A 14,711-nucleotide genomic window follows, 5' to 3' on the forward strand; every position below is an offset into this window, starting at 1 on the left:
TCCAGTACTATGTTGAATAGCGTGGTGAGAGTGGACATCCCTGTCTTGTTCCTGATCTTAGGAGAAAGGCTCCCAGTGCTTCCCCATTGAGAATGATATTTGCTGTGGGCTTTTCATAGATGGCTTTTAAGATGTTGAGGAATGTTCCCTCTATCCCTACACTCTGAAGAGTTTTGATCAGGAATGGATGCTGTATTTTGTCAAATGCTTTCTCTGTATCTATGGAGAGGATCATATGGTTCTCGGTTTTTCTCTTGCTGATATGATGAATCACATTGATTGTTTTACGAGTGTTGAACCAGCCTTGTGTCCTGGGGATAAATCCTACTTGGTCATGGTGAATAATTTTCTTAATGTATTGTTGGATCCTATTGGCTAGTATCTTGTTAAGAATTTTTGCATCCATGTTCATCAGGGATATTGGTCTGTAATTCTCCTTTTTGGTGGGTCTTTGTCTGGTTTTGGAATTAAGGTGATGCTGGCCTCATAGAACGAATTTGGAAGTACTCCATCTCTTTCTATCTTTCCAAACAGCTTTAGTAGAATAGGTATGGTTTCTTCTTTAAACATTTGATAGAATTCCCCTGGGAAGCCATCTGGCCCTGGACTTTTGTGTCTTGGGAGGTTTTTGATGACTGCTTCAATTCCCTCCCTGGTTATTGGCCTGTTCTTAGACCTGCCCTACGACCCAGCAATTGCACTGCTGGGGATTTACCCCAAAGATGCAGATGCAATGAAACGCCGGGACACCTGCACCCCAATGTTTACAGCAGCAATGTCCACAATAGCCAAACTGAAAGGAGCCTCAGTGTCCATCGAAAGATGAATGGATAAAAAGATGTGGTTTATGTATACAATGGAATATTCCTCAGCCATTAGAAATGACAAATACCCACCATTTTCTCAACGTGGATGGAACTGGAGGGTATTATGCTGAGTGAAATAAGTCAATTGGAGAAGGACAAACATTATATGTTCTCATTCATTTGGGGAATATAAATAATAGTGAAAGGGAATAGAAGGGAAGGGAGAAGAAATGGGTAGGAAATATCAGAAAGGGAGACAGAACATGAAGACTCCTAACTCTGGGAAACAAACTAGGGGTGGTGGAAAGGGAGGAGGGTGAGGGGTGGGAGTAAATGGGTGATGAGCACTGAGGGGGGCACTTGATGGGATGAGCACTGGGTGTTCACTGGGTGTTATTCCTAATGTTGGCAAATTGAACACCAATAAAAAATAAATGTAGTATTTAAAAAAAAAAGAAATGCCAAGTATTACTTAGACTCTGGGGTTTTTATGACTATGTCCCAGGTCAAAAGCACACAGGCAGCCTGGACACAGCCAGTCAGGAGGGAGCCCAGCATCCTGTACCCACTTAAAGCATCTCTTCCTACAAGTTTGCTGCTGAGATCCAAAGGCTCTACCTTTCAGTGAAGTTAAGCCCTCACTTTGATGGCATCACACCCCATGATAGGAGAGGACAAGTGTGCCAGCACCTGTGTGCCTTAGACAGGATGGGCTGGGTTATGCTGCAACCACAGACCCCAAATATCAGGGCAATAAAGGTTCATTTCTTTCCTGTGCAAAGTCCAGTACAGGTGGAACAACTCTCCTTCTCCTTGTAGCTGTGCTGTGGCCTCCAGCCTCACCAGTGCAGAAGAGGAGAGCTGAAGGACTGCACTGGATGTTTCCAAGTAGGGCGACCACACATCTGAGTTTGCCTGCAGCACTCATAATGTATACCCGTTGATTCGGAGAGATGCTTAATATACTTCCCTTATAGTCTCAAAAAGTGTCTCCACTTAGGCCATAAATTAGGGCGACCATTTCCAAGAGCAAGCATGGAATGACCGTCATAATTTCTGTTCATATCATATTGGCTTCAACCTGATATGCAAGAACATAGAGAATTGTAGAGGAACAAGTATGTACTTTAGGGGACACTAATACTTTCTGGTACAATAGGCATTTTACAGCAATGCCATGAATATTTATTTATTTACTTTTAAATTTTAATCCCAGTATAGATAACATGTTTACAATACAGTGATTGAACAATTCTATACATTATTCACTGCTAATCATGATAAATTTACTTTTAATCCCCATCACCTATTTCATCCATCCTCCCCTTCAGGACCCCCAGGTGACCACCAGTTCTCTGTTGTTGAGTCTGTTACTTGGTTTGTCTCTTTCTCTTTTTTCCCTTTTGTTCATGTGTTTTGTTTCTTAAATTCCACATATGAGTGAAATTATACAGTATTTGTCTTTCTCTGACTTCACTTGGCATTGTACTCTCCAGCTCCATCCATGTTGTTGCAAATAATGCTACGAATTTTTAAATAGAAACAATTCAGTAACTCCAGCTACCAGCACTTTGTTGAGGAGATAGGATATAAATATGATGTTCTTGTGAACTCAACCGTATCATTTAACCACCCATGTGGTAGGCTGAATCATGGCTCCCGCAGAGATATATCCACATCCTAATCCCCAGAACCGTTTACCTTGTATGACAAAAAGGGCTTTGCAGATATGATTAAGTTAAGGTTGTTGAGATGGGGAGATTATTCTGGCCTATCCAGGTGGGCCCTAAATATAGTCAATCTTATAAAAGGGAAGCTGAGGGAGATTTGACAATAGGAGAAGGCACATGATGATGGAAGCAGAGCAGGCTACAAATCAAGGAAAACAGGTGGCCTCTAGAAGCTACCAAAGTAAAAAAACAAAAAACAAAAAACAAAAACAACAACCAGATTCCCCCCTTACCACGCCTAGAAAGAACCAGCCCTGCTGACACCTTGATATTAGCACAGTGACACTGGATTCAGATTTCTTATGTCCAGGACTGTAAGAGAGGAGATCTATAGTAAGGTACTAAGTTTGTCATAAATTTGTTAGCAGCAATCAGACATTAATATACACATATATTCTAAAGGTCAGCATGTGACTTTAGATTTCTGTTTCTAGTTAAGGTGGATACTGTTATTATCTGTTTATGGCATGTGAGAAATTTAAGTGACTTGCCCAGGTTCTTTCCTCAGCTAAGGAGTGTCAGAGTACCTACACCTCAGAACACGTTCCTAACCACTGCTGTGCTGCCCTTCCCCCCCCCCCCAACTGCCTGACTGTCCTCCGAGCTCCCTCCCACCATGTGTGGCAACCACAGAAAGCCCCTGCTCCCTGCAGCCTCTCCCCCTACTCCCACCTGACTGCAGTCTCCTACCCCTCACCCCCCGGCTCTGTGGGACTTGGAACCCTTTTCCAGCTTTGACTTTGGAAATTTTATGGAAGGTTCTAGGGCTTCCATATGGAATTTCTCAAGTAGAGTCAAGCTTAGGTGAAATTATTGAACTTCTTTGTATTTAAGTTTATGGAAAGGTATTATTTGAGGGAAAAAAGACTGTTTCTGAATCTTCCTCCTATTCTTTGTTTCCCAGTTCTTCTCCTTGTACTACAAAATGGGGACTGTTCCTTGGGGTAATCAAATAAAGTGATTAATAGGAGTTGTACTGAAAATATATTAAGCTTGTTTTGCCATGACCCAGAAAAGCAGCATTTGGAAATCTGGCATAAGAATACCTACTTAGTTATTACTTTAAATCTCCCTTTGGCTTATATTGGTTATATACTAGTATGCATTTTGTCATATTGCTAGTTGTTTAATGGTTTTACAGTTGACCATTGAATTAAATATTTGTGCCTGTCACAGCCCCTTCACTGAGCCACCCAGATCTCCCCTTCAGGACTGAAGAGCTCATTTTCCCAGCCCTGGGAAATGTGCTGACTGATGCTTTCAGTTCTCAATCCTCTCCAGGAATTGCCCACAGGGAAAAGAGATGGCCTCTTCCTCAGGGGAGGTCTGCATCCAAATACTGGTTGATATGGGGTGCAAAGACCTGACCCCTCCCTACCACAAATCAGTGCATCTCTGAAGGGTCAGCCCAGCTTCAGAACTCCATGGTGTTGGCTGAGCCCTTCCTCAGGACTGCCCTGCAGCCCATCTTCTCTCTGCTAATCCTGCTGTCTTCTCCTTTTCTCATGAATGTTGATCCCAAGAGTATTTCCTAATAAGCTTCCTGGAAGCAAAGTCTCATCTCAGAGTCTGTCTCCCAGGAACCGGAACCTCAGCAGTGAGGTAAAAAATAAAGATAAAATCCCTAACTGGTGATGAATACATGGATGCTTAATTAATCCTTGTTTATGGGAATTAGAAGAGTGCCAAAGGAAAACGGAAGCATACTCTGGCTTGAAGTTTACTTTCCAACAGAGAAGTAAGGAGAAAACATCATATGCATGTCATCCAATCATGATTAAAACTACATTCTAGGGATCCCTGGGTGGCGCAGCGGTTTAGCGCCTGCCTTTGGCCCAGGGCATGATCCTGGAGACCCGGGATCGAGTCCCACGTCAGGCTCCCGGTGCATGGAGCCTGCTTCTCCCTCTGCCTGTGTCTCTGCCTCTCTCTCTCTCTCTGTGTGACTATCATAAATAAATAAAAATTAAAAAAAAAGATAAAAAAAAAATAAAATAAAATAAAACTACATTCTACAATGTGACCTCATAGCTCAATCACATTTTCTCTTGACCTCCATTTCATTTGTAAACGGTCAATTTACAGATGAAATAAACTCTGTAAAACAAAGACTCCAGCCCATTTGCAATCATCCATAAATGCAGGCTTCCTCTCTTAGAAAACATATTTTTTTCAGAGTAGGAAAACAAGGACTTGGTAAAGCTTTCAAACTATCTTCTGCAAATAAAGGCAATGATGTAAAATGATGTAATCATATATAAATACTGTATCAGAATTTATACTTTGCATCTGCACAGAGAGTGAGAAATAGGCGTTCAGTTTTATAACACATTGAACACAGGCATTTCCGTGAAATCCTCTATCCAAGGAACTTTAACTCTTCCCCCAGAGCCCTGATTAGAAGCACCGAACCACTGGCCATGAACTTGCATCTTGCCTTTATGCCTCATGTACTTCCTTGTTGGTTGCATAACTCATCCTTCTGTTCTGATTAGAGCTTTTGATATTTTAAAAGGGATTTGCCCTGTTTGAGACCCTTTATTAGTTCTCTGTATGGTGAAAAATACTTTCCTGGAGAGAGAGGGAGAGAGCAGCTGCTCTTCCTGCACCATAGGGTGTCACATTTCAAAGATTCTTTTTTGGTGTGCCTTAGACTCTTAAGCAGTTAGAACAAGCCTGATATGGACAGCCTAAACTTTTATTTTTTTTTCTCAAGGATCTCTTTTGGCATTACAAGATTGTTTTCTTAAATAACTCCCTATAAAAAGTGCATATTCCCATAATGGAGATATCACTGCCGGCCCTATCATTTCTCATCGAGGAGTGCCTCCACTTGGCCTGGGGAGGAGAACGAAGGGCAATGTGCACAGACTAGCTGCCACAGAGGAGGGGAGTGTAGGAGAAGGCCCCAAAGGTCCAAAGACACTCACCAGCTGAACATGGCCCTAATTTACATAATACCAGATATGACTGTTAGGTGGTTTTTCCTGACACCAACCAGTTCTGCAATTTGCTGACACCAACTGGGTGTCTAACCATTCAATTCAATTCTAACACTACTACCTAGAGTTAGCACAGACTACACGAATTAAAGCTGTAATCCACTTCAGGTGCCAGTTACAAATGAAGTACCCAGGCAATCCATCCACACTTTTGCTCAGCAGACTACAGATTTGAGAGTTCCCATGATATCCTTTCAGATCTGATAATTCACTAGACTAAATCACAGAACTCAGGAAAGTGCTTTGTTTGCAATTATTTTATTATAAAGGATACAACCAAGGAACAGTCAAATAGAAGAGATGTATGCAGAAAGCAAGATACGGGGGCTGGAGAGAGGGGCAGAGCTTCCATGCCCTCTCTGGGAGCTCCACCCTCCCAGCACTTCATTGTGTTCACCAACCAAGAAGTTCTGTGGTTATGGGGTTTCCATGAAGGTTCTATTACATGGGTCCAATTTATTAAATGGTTGGCCACTGTGGTCAAACTCAATCTCCAGTCTCCTTTCTTTCCCCAGAGATCAGGGCCTAGGGCTGAAAACTCTATCTCTCCAATCACATGGCTGGCTTTCCCGGTGACCAGCTCCATCTTGAAGCTATTAGGCCCCTTCCCTGCCGTAGTCATCTTGTTAGCATACAAATGAAAAAAAACAAAAAAACAAAGGAAAACTCTTTTAGGAGCTCTATGCCAGGAAGCTGGGACAAAGATCAATTACTTATTTTTTATCATACCACAACTGGAAACTATGAACATATCCTAAAATTGACTTTTAAACATACACCCAGTGGATGTAGTCTCCTTCAATCGATCTTCCCTTTTGGAGGCATTCTTCATGTATTTCAATAAGAGGCAAAGAGGCTATTGTTCAAAACATTTTTGGCATCTGCTTAGATACAAGAGGAGAGACAAGGCCGAACAGTTTCTGGCCTGACTGAAACATTTGGTTTCCTGCACATGTGGGACAACATGTCTGAACAAGAAGTGTCCTTTATTAAAAGGTGAACTCTGCTCAGGAGCTCAAGGAAATGCCATGCACAGCCAAGGCTCAGTGCTGGGACAGTGACAGTGACAATAGTAGTGGTGGTAATGATGATTTAAGAAGAAATCAATCCTATTTTTAGATAGTATAAGATTTGAACCAATTCTCTGTATAAATTCTTTCTCTCCCATATCCCATCTTTAGTTTCTCAGTTTCCTGTTCCCTGCAAGATGTCTTTATAATCCTGTTATTTCTTTAAAATTTAATTTAAAAAGATTTCTACTCTTACCAAAATGACCCTTTGATGTCGTATTATGTTTTAAAAAGAGCCTTTTTTTCTGTCATATTTAAAGTTTTCTTTTTTTATTTTTTTAAAAGATTTTATTTATTTATTCATGAGAAACAGAGAGAGAGAGAGAGGCAGAGACACAGGCAGAGGGAGAAGCAGGCTCCATGCAGAGAGCCCGATGTGGGACCCAATCCTGGGACTCCAGGATCATGCCATGGGCCGAAGGCAGGAACCAAACCACTGAGCCGCCCAGGGATCCCGTATTTAAAGTTTTATTAACACAAAACTAGAATGAGAAAGATAATCTTGTTCTCAGCAGGGATCCCTGGGTGGCGCAGCGGTTTGGCGCCTGCCTTTGGCCCAGGGCGTGATCCTGGAGACCTGGGATCGAGTCCCACATCGGGCTCCCGGTGCATGGAGCCTGCTTCTCCCTCTGCCTGTGTCTCTGCCTCTCTCTCTCTCTCTCTGTGTGACTATCATAAATAAATAAAAATCTAAAAAAAAAAATCTTGTTCTCAGCAAAATGTGAAATTTCCTGTGGCCTGGCAGGGTTGTATACAAGCCCTTCTCACCTTCTTAAGTATTGGGTGCTATTTTTGTTATATTGGGGAGATAATATGTGTTACTGTTGGTGAAGGGATTCTCTTAATCATATAAAGTAAAGTGAAACCAAAGATCTCTAGTTCCCTCTCATCTGGAACTTTTATCGGATGGGTCACCAGTCATTCATGATATTGATTCTTAAGTAAGCTGGTATCATATTATCCTTCCTACTTTGGAATGAATGTTTTTCCCCAGTCTGAAAAAAAAATCCAATAAATTATTAACTTCGAAAACTCGGGGGATATATTGAGATAGAACTCTAACATGGTACAGAAACTTATATGTGAGAATGCTGGATGAAAAAAGCATTTGTTTTCTTATCTTGAAGCTTTTAAACCTTTTTTTCCCCTGATGGCTCTGACTCTCTGTGTTTGAAAGTTCTTGAAAGGAGACAAAGTTAAATCCACCCATATCACTATGCCCACAGGTTTTCATAACCCACTTACCAATTACTAGGAGTGGATTTGGTGTTCTCCCTTCTTGGTCATTAACACTTAGAATCACTGAAAAGGCAACTGGCAATGTGCTGAGAGAGAAGCAAGGGGAGTTCTCAACGTAGGTGCTCAACAAAAACTCACTGGATTGAGAAAAACCAGAGATACTTTGAAGACTATAGGACTTCTCTTTCAGTCAAGGAAAGTTATTGCAACAAAAGAACAGAAGTAACAAAAATCTTTCATTAGGACAGAATCTAGTTTTCATGCAGAAGCTCCTATAGAATATAGCATTGGCAAGTAGCCTTAACTGTCCAGTGACTTTCAGAGCTCCCCCAGACAAGCTCAAGTCCTGGCAATGAACCCCTTCAGCGTGCCCCAACTTGATTACCTCTTTTCCCTTCCTCCTATTATTTCCAACTTCTATCCTTTCCAGACAGGCAGAACTATCACCATTTCTTTACTATTGCCCTTTAAAGCATAGCCTGTTTGAACTAATTTACAGTCTGCTTACCTGCCAGGTGGTTTTCTTCCTTTCTCTCCACAAAGCCTTTCTTGATCCATGGAAAGGAACCGGGACTCCTTGGTACCTTATCCAAGACAATTCAGATTCAAGGCTGCTTACAAAAGACATAAAAGGCTCCCCCACAATTATATGATCACCAATCCTGTCTCTATTGAATGGCAAAAGGAAAAAAAAAGAAATTCAGTAATTTCACATAAGCTTGACTTTACTTGAGAAATTCCCTGTGGAAGCCTTAGAAACTTCCATAAAATTTCCAAATACCAAAACTGGAAAAGGGTCAATAGCACCACGGAGCCCACAGGAGGAGCAGGAGATTGCAGTCAGGTAGGAGTAGAAGGAGAGGCTGCAGGGAACAGGGGTATTTCACGAATGCCACACACGGTGGGAGGGAGCTCAAAGGACAGTTGGGCAGCGGGGCGGAGAGGCGGTACAGCAGAGTGGTTAGGAACGTGTTCTGAGGAGCCAGGAGTATAGATCCTGGCTATGATATGTACTAGCCTAGGGAGTTTGGGTGAGTCACTGAAAGTCTCTGAACCTCTGGGGCACCTGGGTAGCCCAATGGGTTAAGCATCCAACTCTATATTGGGTCAGGTCGTGATCTCAGGGTTGTGAGATTAAGCCCCCTGTCAGGTTCTGCTCAAAGGAGAGTCTGCTTGAGATTCTCTCCTTCTCCCTCTGCCTCTTCCCACCCTCAAATAAATAAGTAAATCTTTAAAAAAAGTCTCTGAGCCTCATGGGTGTGTTCACATTATAAAACATTATATGAGCTTACTTTAAATGTTCAGGTATCAAGATTGAGTAAATACAAGTCAAGAAACATGTCTCAGGAAATGTTTTACCTTTTAACTGTATCATTTTATTTGAGATCTTATAAATTCTAAGTTTTAAAATCTTGAACTCTCTGGGGAAAAGATATAACTCTGACTTCCTAAAGCACATTCAGATTCTCTTAATGTTTATAGCATTGGTGTACTCTGACTATGAGATAAATTTCTCATTTTCACCTAACTCAACATTTTTAAAAACTGAACTCCATGTTTTTGATGATAGTGGCTTTTTAATTTTACTGTTTAATAAAATAAAATTTCATAAATTACCCAGAACATGTTTAGGTGGTTTCCTCCTATTCCTAATTTAAGTAGAAGTTTTAGGAGTAACAGGACTCCATAGCACTTCTAGGAATCAATATTACTTTCAGATTTTTAGCTACTGCAATCAGGGAAGGGAACAAAATCATATGTAACATAAATACTAACAAATAATGAAGTTATATTTATTTGTAAATGATATAACTGGAAAACGAAAATGTAAGGGTTTAAAAATGATTAAGAGAATCTTTTTTTCTTCTTAGATTTCTATTTTATTTATTTATTTTTTTTATTGGAGTTCTATTTGCCAACATATAGCATATCACCCAGTGCTCATCCCATCAAGTGCCCCCCCTCAGTGCCCATCACCCCATCACCCCAACCCCCCGCCCACCTCCCCTTCCACTACCCCTTGTTCGTTTCCAAGATTTAGGAGTCTCTCATGTTCTGTCAGCCTCACTGGTATTTTCACTCATTTTCTCTCCTTTCCCCTTTATTCCCTTTCACTATTTTTATATTCCCCAAATGAATGAGACCATATAATGTTTGTTCTTTTCCAATTGACTTATTTCACTCAGCATAATACCCTCCAGTTCCATCCATGTTGAAGCAAATGGTGGGTATTCCTCATTTCTAATGGCTGAGTAGTATTCCATTGTATACATAGACCACACCTTCCTTATCCTTTCATCTTTTGATGGACATTGAGGCTTCTTCCACAGTTTGGCTATTGTGGACATTACTGCTATAAACATTGGGGTGCAGGTGTCCCGGCATTTCACTGCACCTGTATCTTTGGGGTAAATCCCCAGCAGTGCAACTGCTGGGTTGTAGGGCAATTCTATTTTTAACTCTTTGAGGAACCTCCACACAATTTTCCAGAGTGGCTGTACCAGTTCACATTCCCACCAACAGTGCAAGAGGGTTCCCCTTTCTCTGCATCCTCTCCAACATTTGTTGTTGTCTTGTTAATTTTCACCATTCTCACTGGTGTGAGGTGGTATCTCATTGTGGTTTTGATTTGTATTTCCCTGATGGCCAGTGATGCGGAGCATTTTTTCATGTGTTTGTTGGCCATGTCTATGTCTTCTTTGATTAAGAGAATCTGATAAAGTGGCTGATATAAAAATCAATAACTTTGTTTCTACTAAGAATAACCATTTTTAAAAAGATTTTATTTTTAAGTAATCTCTACATCCAACGTGGGTTCAAACTCACAACCTTGAGCTCAAGATTCACATTCTCCACCATCTGAGCCAGCCAGGCACCTCAAGAATAATCATTTTAAACAAAAATTTTAAAACTTTAAAACATTCACAATAATAACAAAATGCCTAGGAATAAATTAAACAAAGATAGTACAGGATATAAGTAAAGAAAATAATGAATTTTAGTAGTAGGCACTTTTACAATGCCATTCATTAAATAAACCTTTCCCTTTTCCCTGAATTAAAAAGTTAATCATATGTTTATGACTTCCTTCACCATTTCTAATTAACACAGCTTGAAGATTCTCAGCCAGTGAAGTAAAGGGAGAACATAGAAAGGTGGAAGTATGAGAAAGGAAGGAGTAAAATTCTTATTATTTATAGACATAGAAAATCCAAAATAGTCTTCAAATAAACTCTTAGAATGAATAAGTGAATTTAGCAAATTTGCTATATGCTTTCGAATGTAAATGTAAACTTTATTTCTATATATCGGGAAAAATTTATGAATGAAATATTTGAAAAGCTATCATTTACAGTAGCATCAGGGAATTAACACAGAAATGCAAAGGACCTGCAATAGCCAAAACCATCTAAAAAAAGAACAAACAAACTAAAAAGAACAAAAGAACAAAAATAGAATTACATTTCTAGTTGTCAAGTCTTACGAAAGAGCTGTAATAACAGTGGGGGATTGGAGAGGGTATAGATATAGACCGATGGAACAAAATAGTGTCCAGAAAGAGATCCAGGCATATTGGGTCCCATGGTTTATGTCAAAGGTGACTTTGCAGTGCAGGGAGGAAAGAACAATCTTTTCAACAAAAAGATCTGGGTTTATTGGTTATCTATACCTCTGTATTTATGATTGAAGTGTTAACTGCCATAATCGTATTGGAAAAGTAATCTGACAAGAAATGTTAAAATGTGAAATGTGAACACCCTTTGACTAAACTAAACCATCGTGGGGAATCAGTGGTCCAGAAATAGGAACATCGATGTCCAAGGATGTATATGAATAAACAAATGTACAAAAACTAGAGACGACCTCTCTGGCGAGTGGTTGATTTATAGGATACGACCATCCCATGTATTGTTTTGTAGCCATAAAAAAGAGTGTGTTCGACAAGGATAGTAACATGTAGCCTTTGTTGTGTGTTCATTGTATGCTAGGCACCGATCTGAGTATATATTTAAATTCATTCCATCTTGTAACAACAATATATTGTGATAGCAATTGTAATAACAATATTCTAATTTTATGGATGACGGAATTAAAATTCAAACAGATCAAGTATTTTACTCAAGCTCACATAGCTGGTATGTGGTGAAGTCTGAATTTGAACAAAACAGTCTTACCCCAAAATGCACACTCTTAAACTCCATGTAGTTTATTCTGTCTCCCTGAATTGATTAAGGAGGGATTTCTCTTACATATTGGTAGTTGAAAAAGCAAATAATGGAAATCCAGTTATCCTATTTCAAGAAACGAAGGAAAGCAAAAAGGGAAAAGAAAAACCCACATGAATAATACATTTGTGAAAGGACTTTAAAAGTTTTGGGAAGATACTCCTCAAACTGGTAATACCTAGTACCTCAGGATCAAGTGAGGAAGGAAGACACTATTAATTGTTTCGCCTCTTTATTATTTTAAGTTTTAGAAGGCACTGGAATGCTTTGGTCGTGTTTTAATCCAACGAAATGAAGAAAAGGAAATAAAAATCAGCCTCCACTTTTAGTTTCACTGTGTTTCCTTAGGAAGAAAAAGTTCGTTTAACAATTTGACAAGAAATTAATAAAACTTGTCTTCTAATCTCTTGCCAGAATTTAGGCCCACAAGGATCTAATCCGCTGTGGTCATTCTACAAGACATTTGCTCATTCATCTTCGAAAGTATCTAGATCTGCATAGAATAGGTCCCCAGGAAATGTTAATGTTCCTTCCTGTTTATTATTCTCACCTTCCCACCTCTCTCTCAATGAAATAACCAGTGCTCTTATTTTCCGTCTTTTATATCTGTTCAGGTGTCTTCGGCTGCACCAGGTAACCTCGCGCCTCTTTCAGAGAGAGTAGGCGCCAAACATAATTTGCTTCACTGTGGCAGGACTTAAGCTCCAGTAAGACAGGGACATTTGTCAACTGGGCAGCCTGTTAATGGAGGAAAGCGTTTTGTTAGGAAGAGGGCCAAAGTCCTACCTTTAGAATCATCTACAGTGATTATAGAGATGCAAATAGTCTCTATTTCTAAAATATCTGCTATTTTATAGGCTAATCTATGAATCTTAATAGGATCTAAAATGATAGTGTGTGACATTTCAGCAGCGCAGAGAAATGAAACTTTGCATTTTACCTTAGGCAAGAGTTAAATATCTTTCACATAAAATCGTTATATGGAATTGGTATTTGTAGGTTTGAGAACTTCACTTCAGCCAACAGTTTGAAATGATGCATTTCATGAACACTTTCTGCTTTTTCTCAGGTTCCATTTGATATCTCGCTGCCATCTATATTCAATCTTGAGAGACTTTTCGATCTTGCTAATGGTTGTATCGTGTCAGGAGGAAGCCTTTTCAACTGGATGGTGTCAATTATTCCCTAAACATTCTTTATGTGTTAATTAACCTTATAAAGGATTTAATTGATACTGTTTTTCTTGGTTTGAATACATTTTTGGAACTGTCTTATAAAACAAGCAAAATATAATTGTTTCTTACAGAAGCTAAATTTCCTCAAAAATTGTAGCTTTGAGTGATGTCTTACATTGTATCTGAATTAAATGATAATGCTTTGTAATACCATCTTACAGAATTGTTCGTAGAAAATATGTGTGTGCAGGTGCAACTATTTCCATGTTTGTATAGTTCACATGTGAGGTTGTCTTTAGATGTGTCCATAGATCAAGAATGGATTAAAACAGTGGTTCTCAACTGGGGATAATTTTGCCTCCAGGGGACAAGTGGCAATGTCTGAAGGCACTTTTGATTGCTATGCCTGGGAGGAGGGTGCTAGTGGCCTCCAGTGGGTAGAAGCCAGGGATGCCACTCCCTATCCTACAATGCCCAGAAGAGCCCCCAACAACCAGGGATTATCTGGCCCAAAGTGTCAGTAGTGCCACGGGTGAAGAACTCTGGATTAAACGTCAACATGTGATCAGTTCAACGTTGGGAGTTTGTCTATGTGGCTTGGAAAGAAATCTGTAGCAATTTAAGACCTTTTATATTTTATGCTGCTGAGAGGCAACATGGCATAAAATTTTAGAGCATAGACAATGGAATTATGCAGACCTGAGTTTGAACAGTAACTTCACTACTGCAGAGTTCTGCAACTGTAAGAAAGAAACAGATTCTTTAAGCCTTCATTTCCTCACCTGTAGAATGAGGCTATTAATAGGATTGCTGTGTGAATTAGGGTGAGATGATGTAACAAGGTGCTTAGCACAATACCTGAGGTAGTAATAGCCCTTTGCTAGGAGTTATCATTTCCCTGCCAAGTTGGAAGAGGATCACGCATTTCTGACCCATTTAATTTAGCATCAAAGAATGCTGTACCTAAATGCTTCATGTATGCGGGCCCATGAATAGTTAAGGGAAAATGAAAAAAAAAATCTTAAAAAAAAAAAGACTTCAGGCTTGATTTAGCATATCATGGGGTACTTTTACCGGTGATTAAGGAGAGGAGTGGCAAACTCCTGACACTAGTGGACATTCAATAAATGTTAAGTGAAAATGAATGAATGTATGAAAAAAATAATGGAATGACTTTCAGAGAAGATAAGTATGCAGTATACAATGGAAAAGGAAGAAATAGAGACAAAGCCAGTAGGAAACTATGCTGCAGAGAAAGAAAAAAGAACAAAATATTTTCCATTGAGTTCAGAAAAGGAAATTGCCTGATGGCTATACCTTCATAGGAAATAAAATTTAGGTCTTGCAGAAAAGCCGTTAGGATAGTGGCGGCTCTTATGTGGTGAGGGCTTCCTAATCCTTCAGCCAGACACTAGAGTTTATAAATTTCTCTCGTGGGAGAGAGGATGCTTTCAGGGGTTTTG

General features: G+C 39.7%; 1 protein-coding gene across 6 annotated transcripts in view; it reads left to right on the forward strand.

Moving 5' to 3' along the window:
- CFAP54 (cilia and flagella associated protein 54) overlaps nt 1–14,315 on the forward strand; it is a 297,940-nt gene extending 283,625 nt beyond the window's left edge. For 4 of the 6 annotated variants that reach the window (XM_072773183.1, XM_072773181.1, XM_072773184.1 and 1 more), the window contains one exon: nt 13,143–14,315. In XM_072773183.1, the coding sequence (XP_072629284.1) occupies nt 13,143–13,153 (11 nt within the window). In that variant the 3' untranslated portion in view covers nt 13,154–14,315. The remainder of the gene's footprint in view (nt 1–13,142) is intronic. The other 2 variants (XR_012005898.1, XR_012005899.1) reach the window with 2 other exon arrangements.
- Nucleotides 14,316–14,711: the final 396 nt, after the last annotated feature.

Source organism: Canis lupus, chromosome 13, assembly GCF_048164855.1.
Source record: "Canis lupus baileyi chromosome 13, mCanLup2.hap1, whole genome shotgun sequence".
In the NCBI taxonomy this organism is placed as follows: domain Eukaryota; kingdom Metazoa; phylum Chordata; class Mammalia; order Carnivora; family Canidae; genus Canis; species Canis lupus.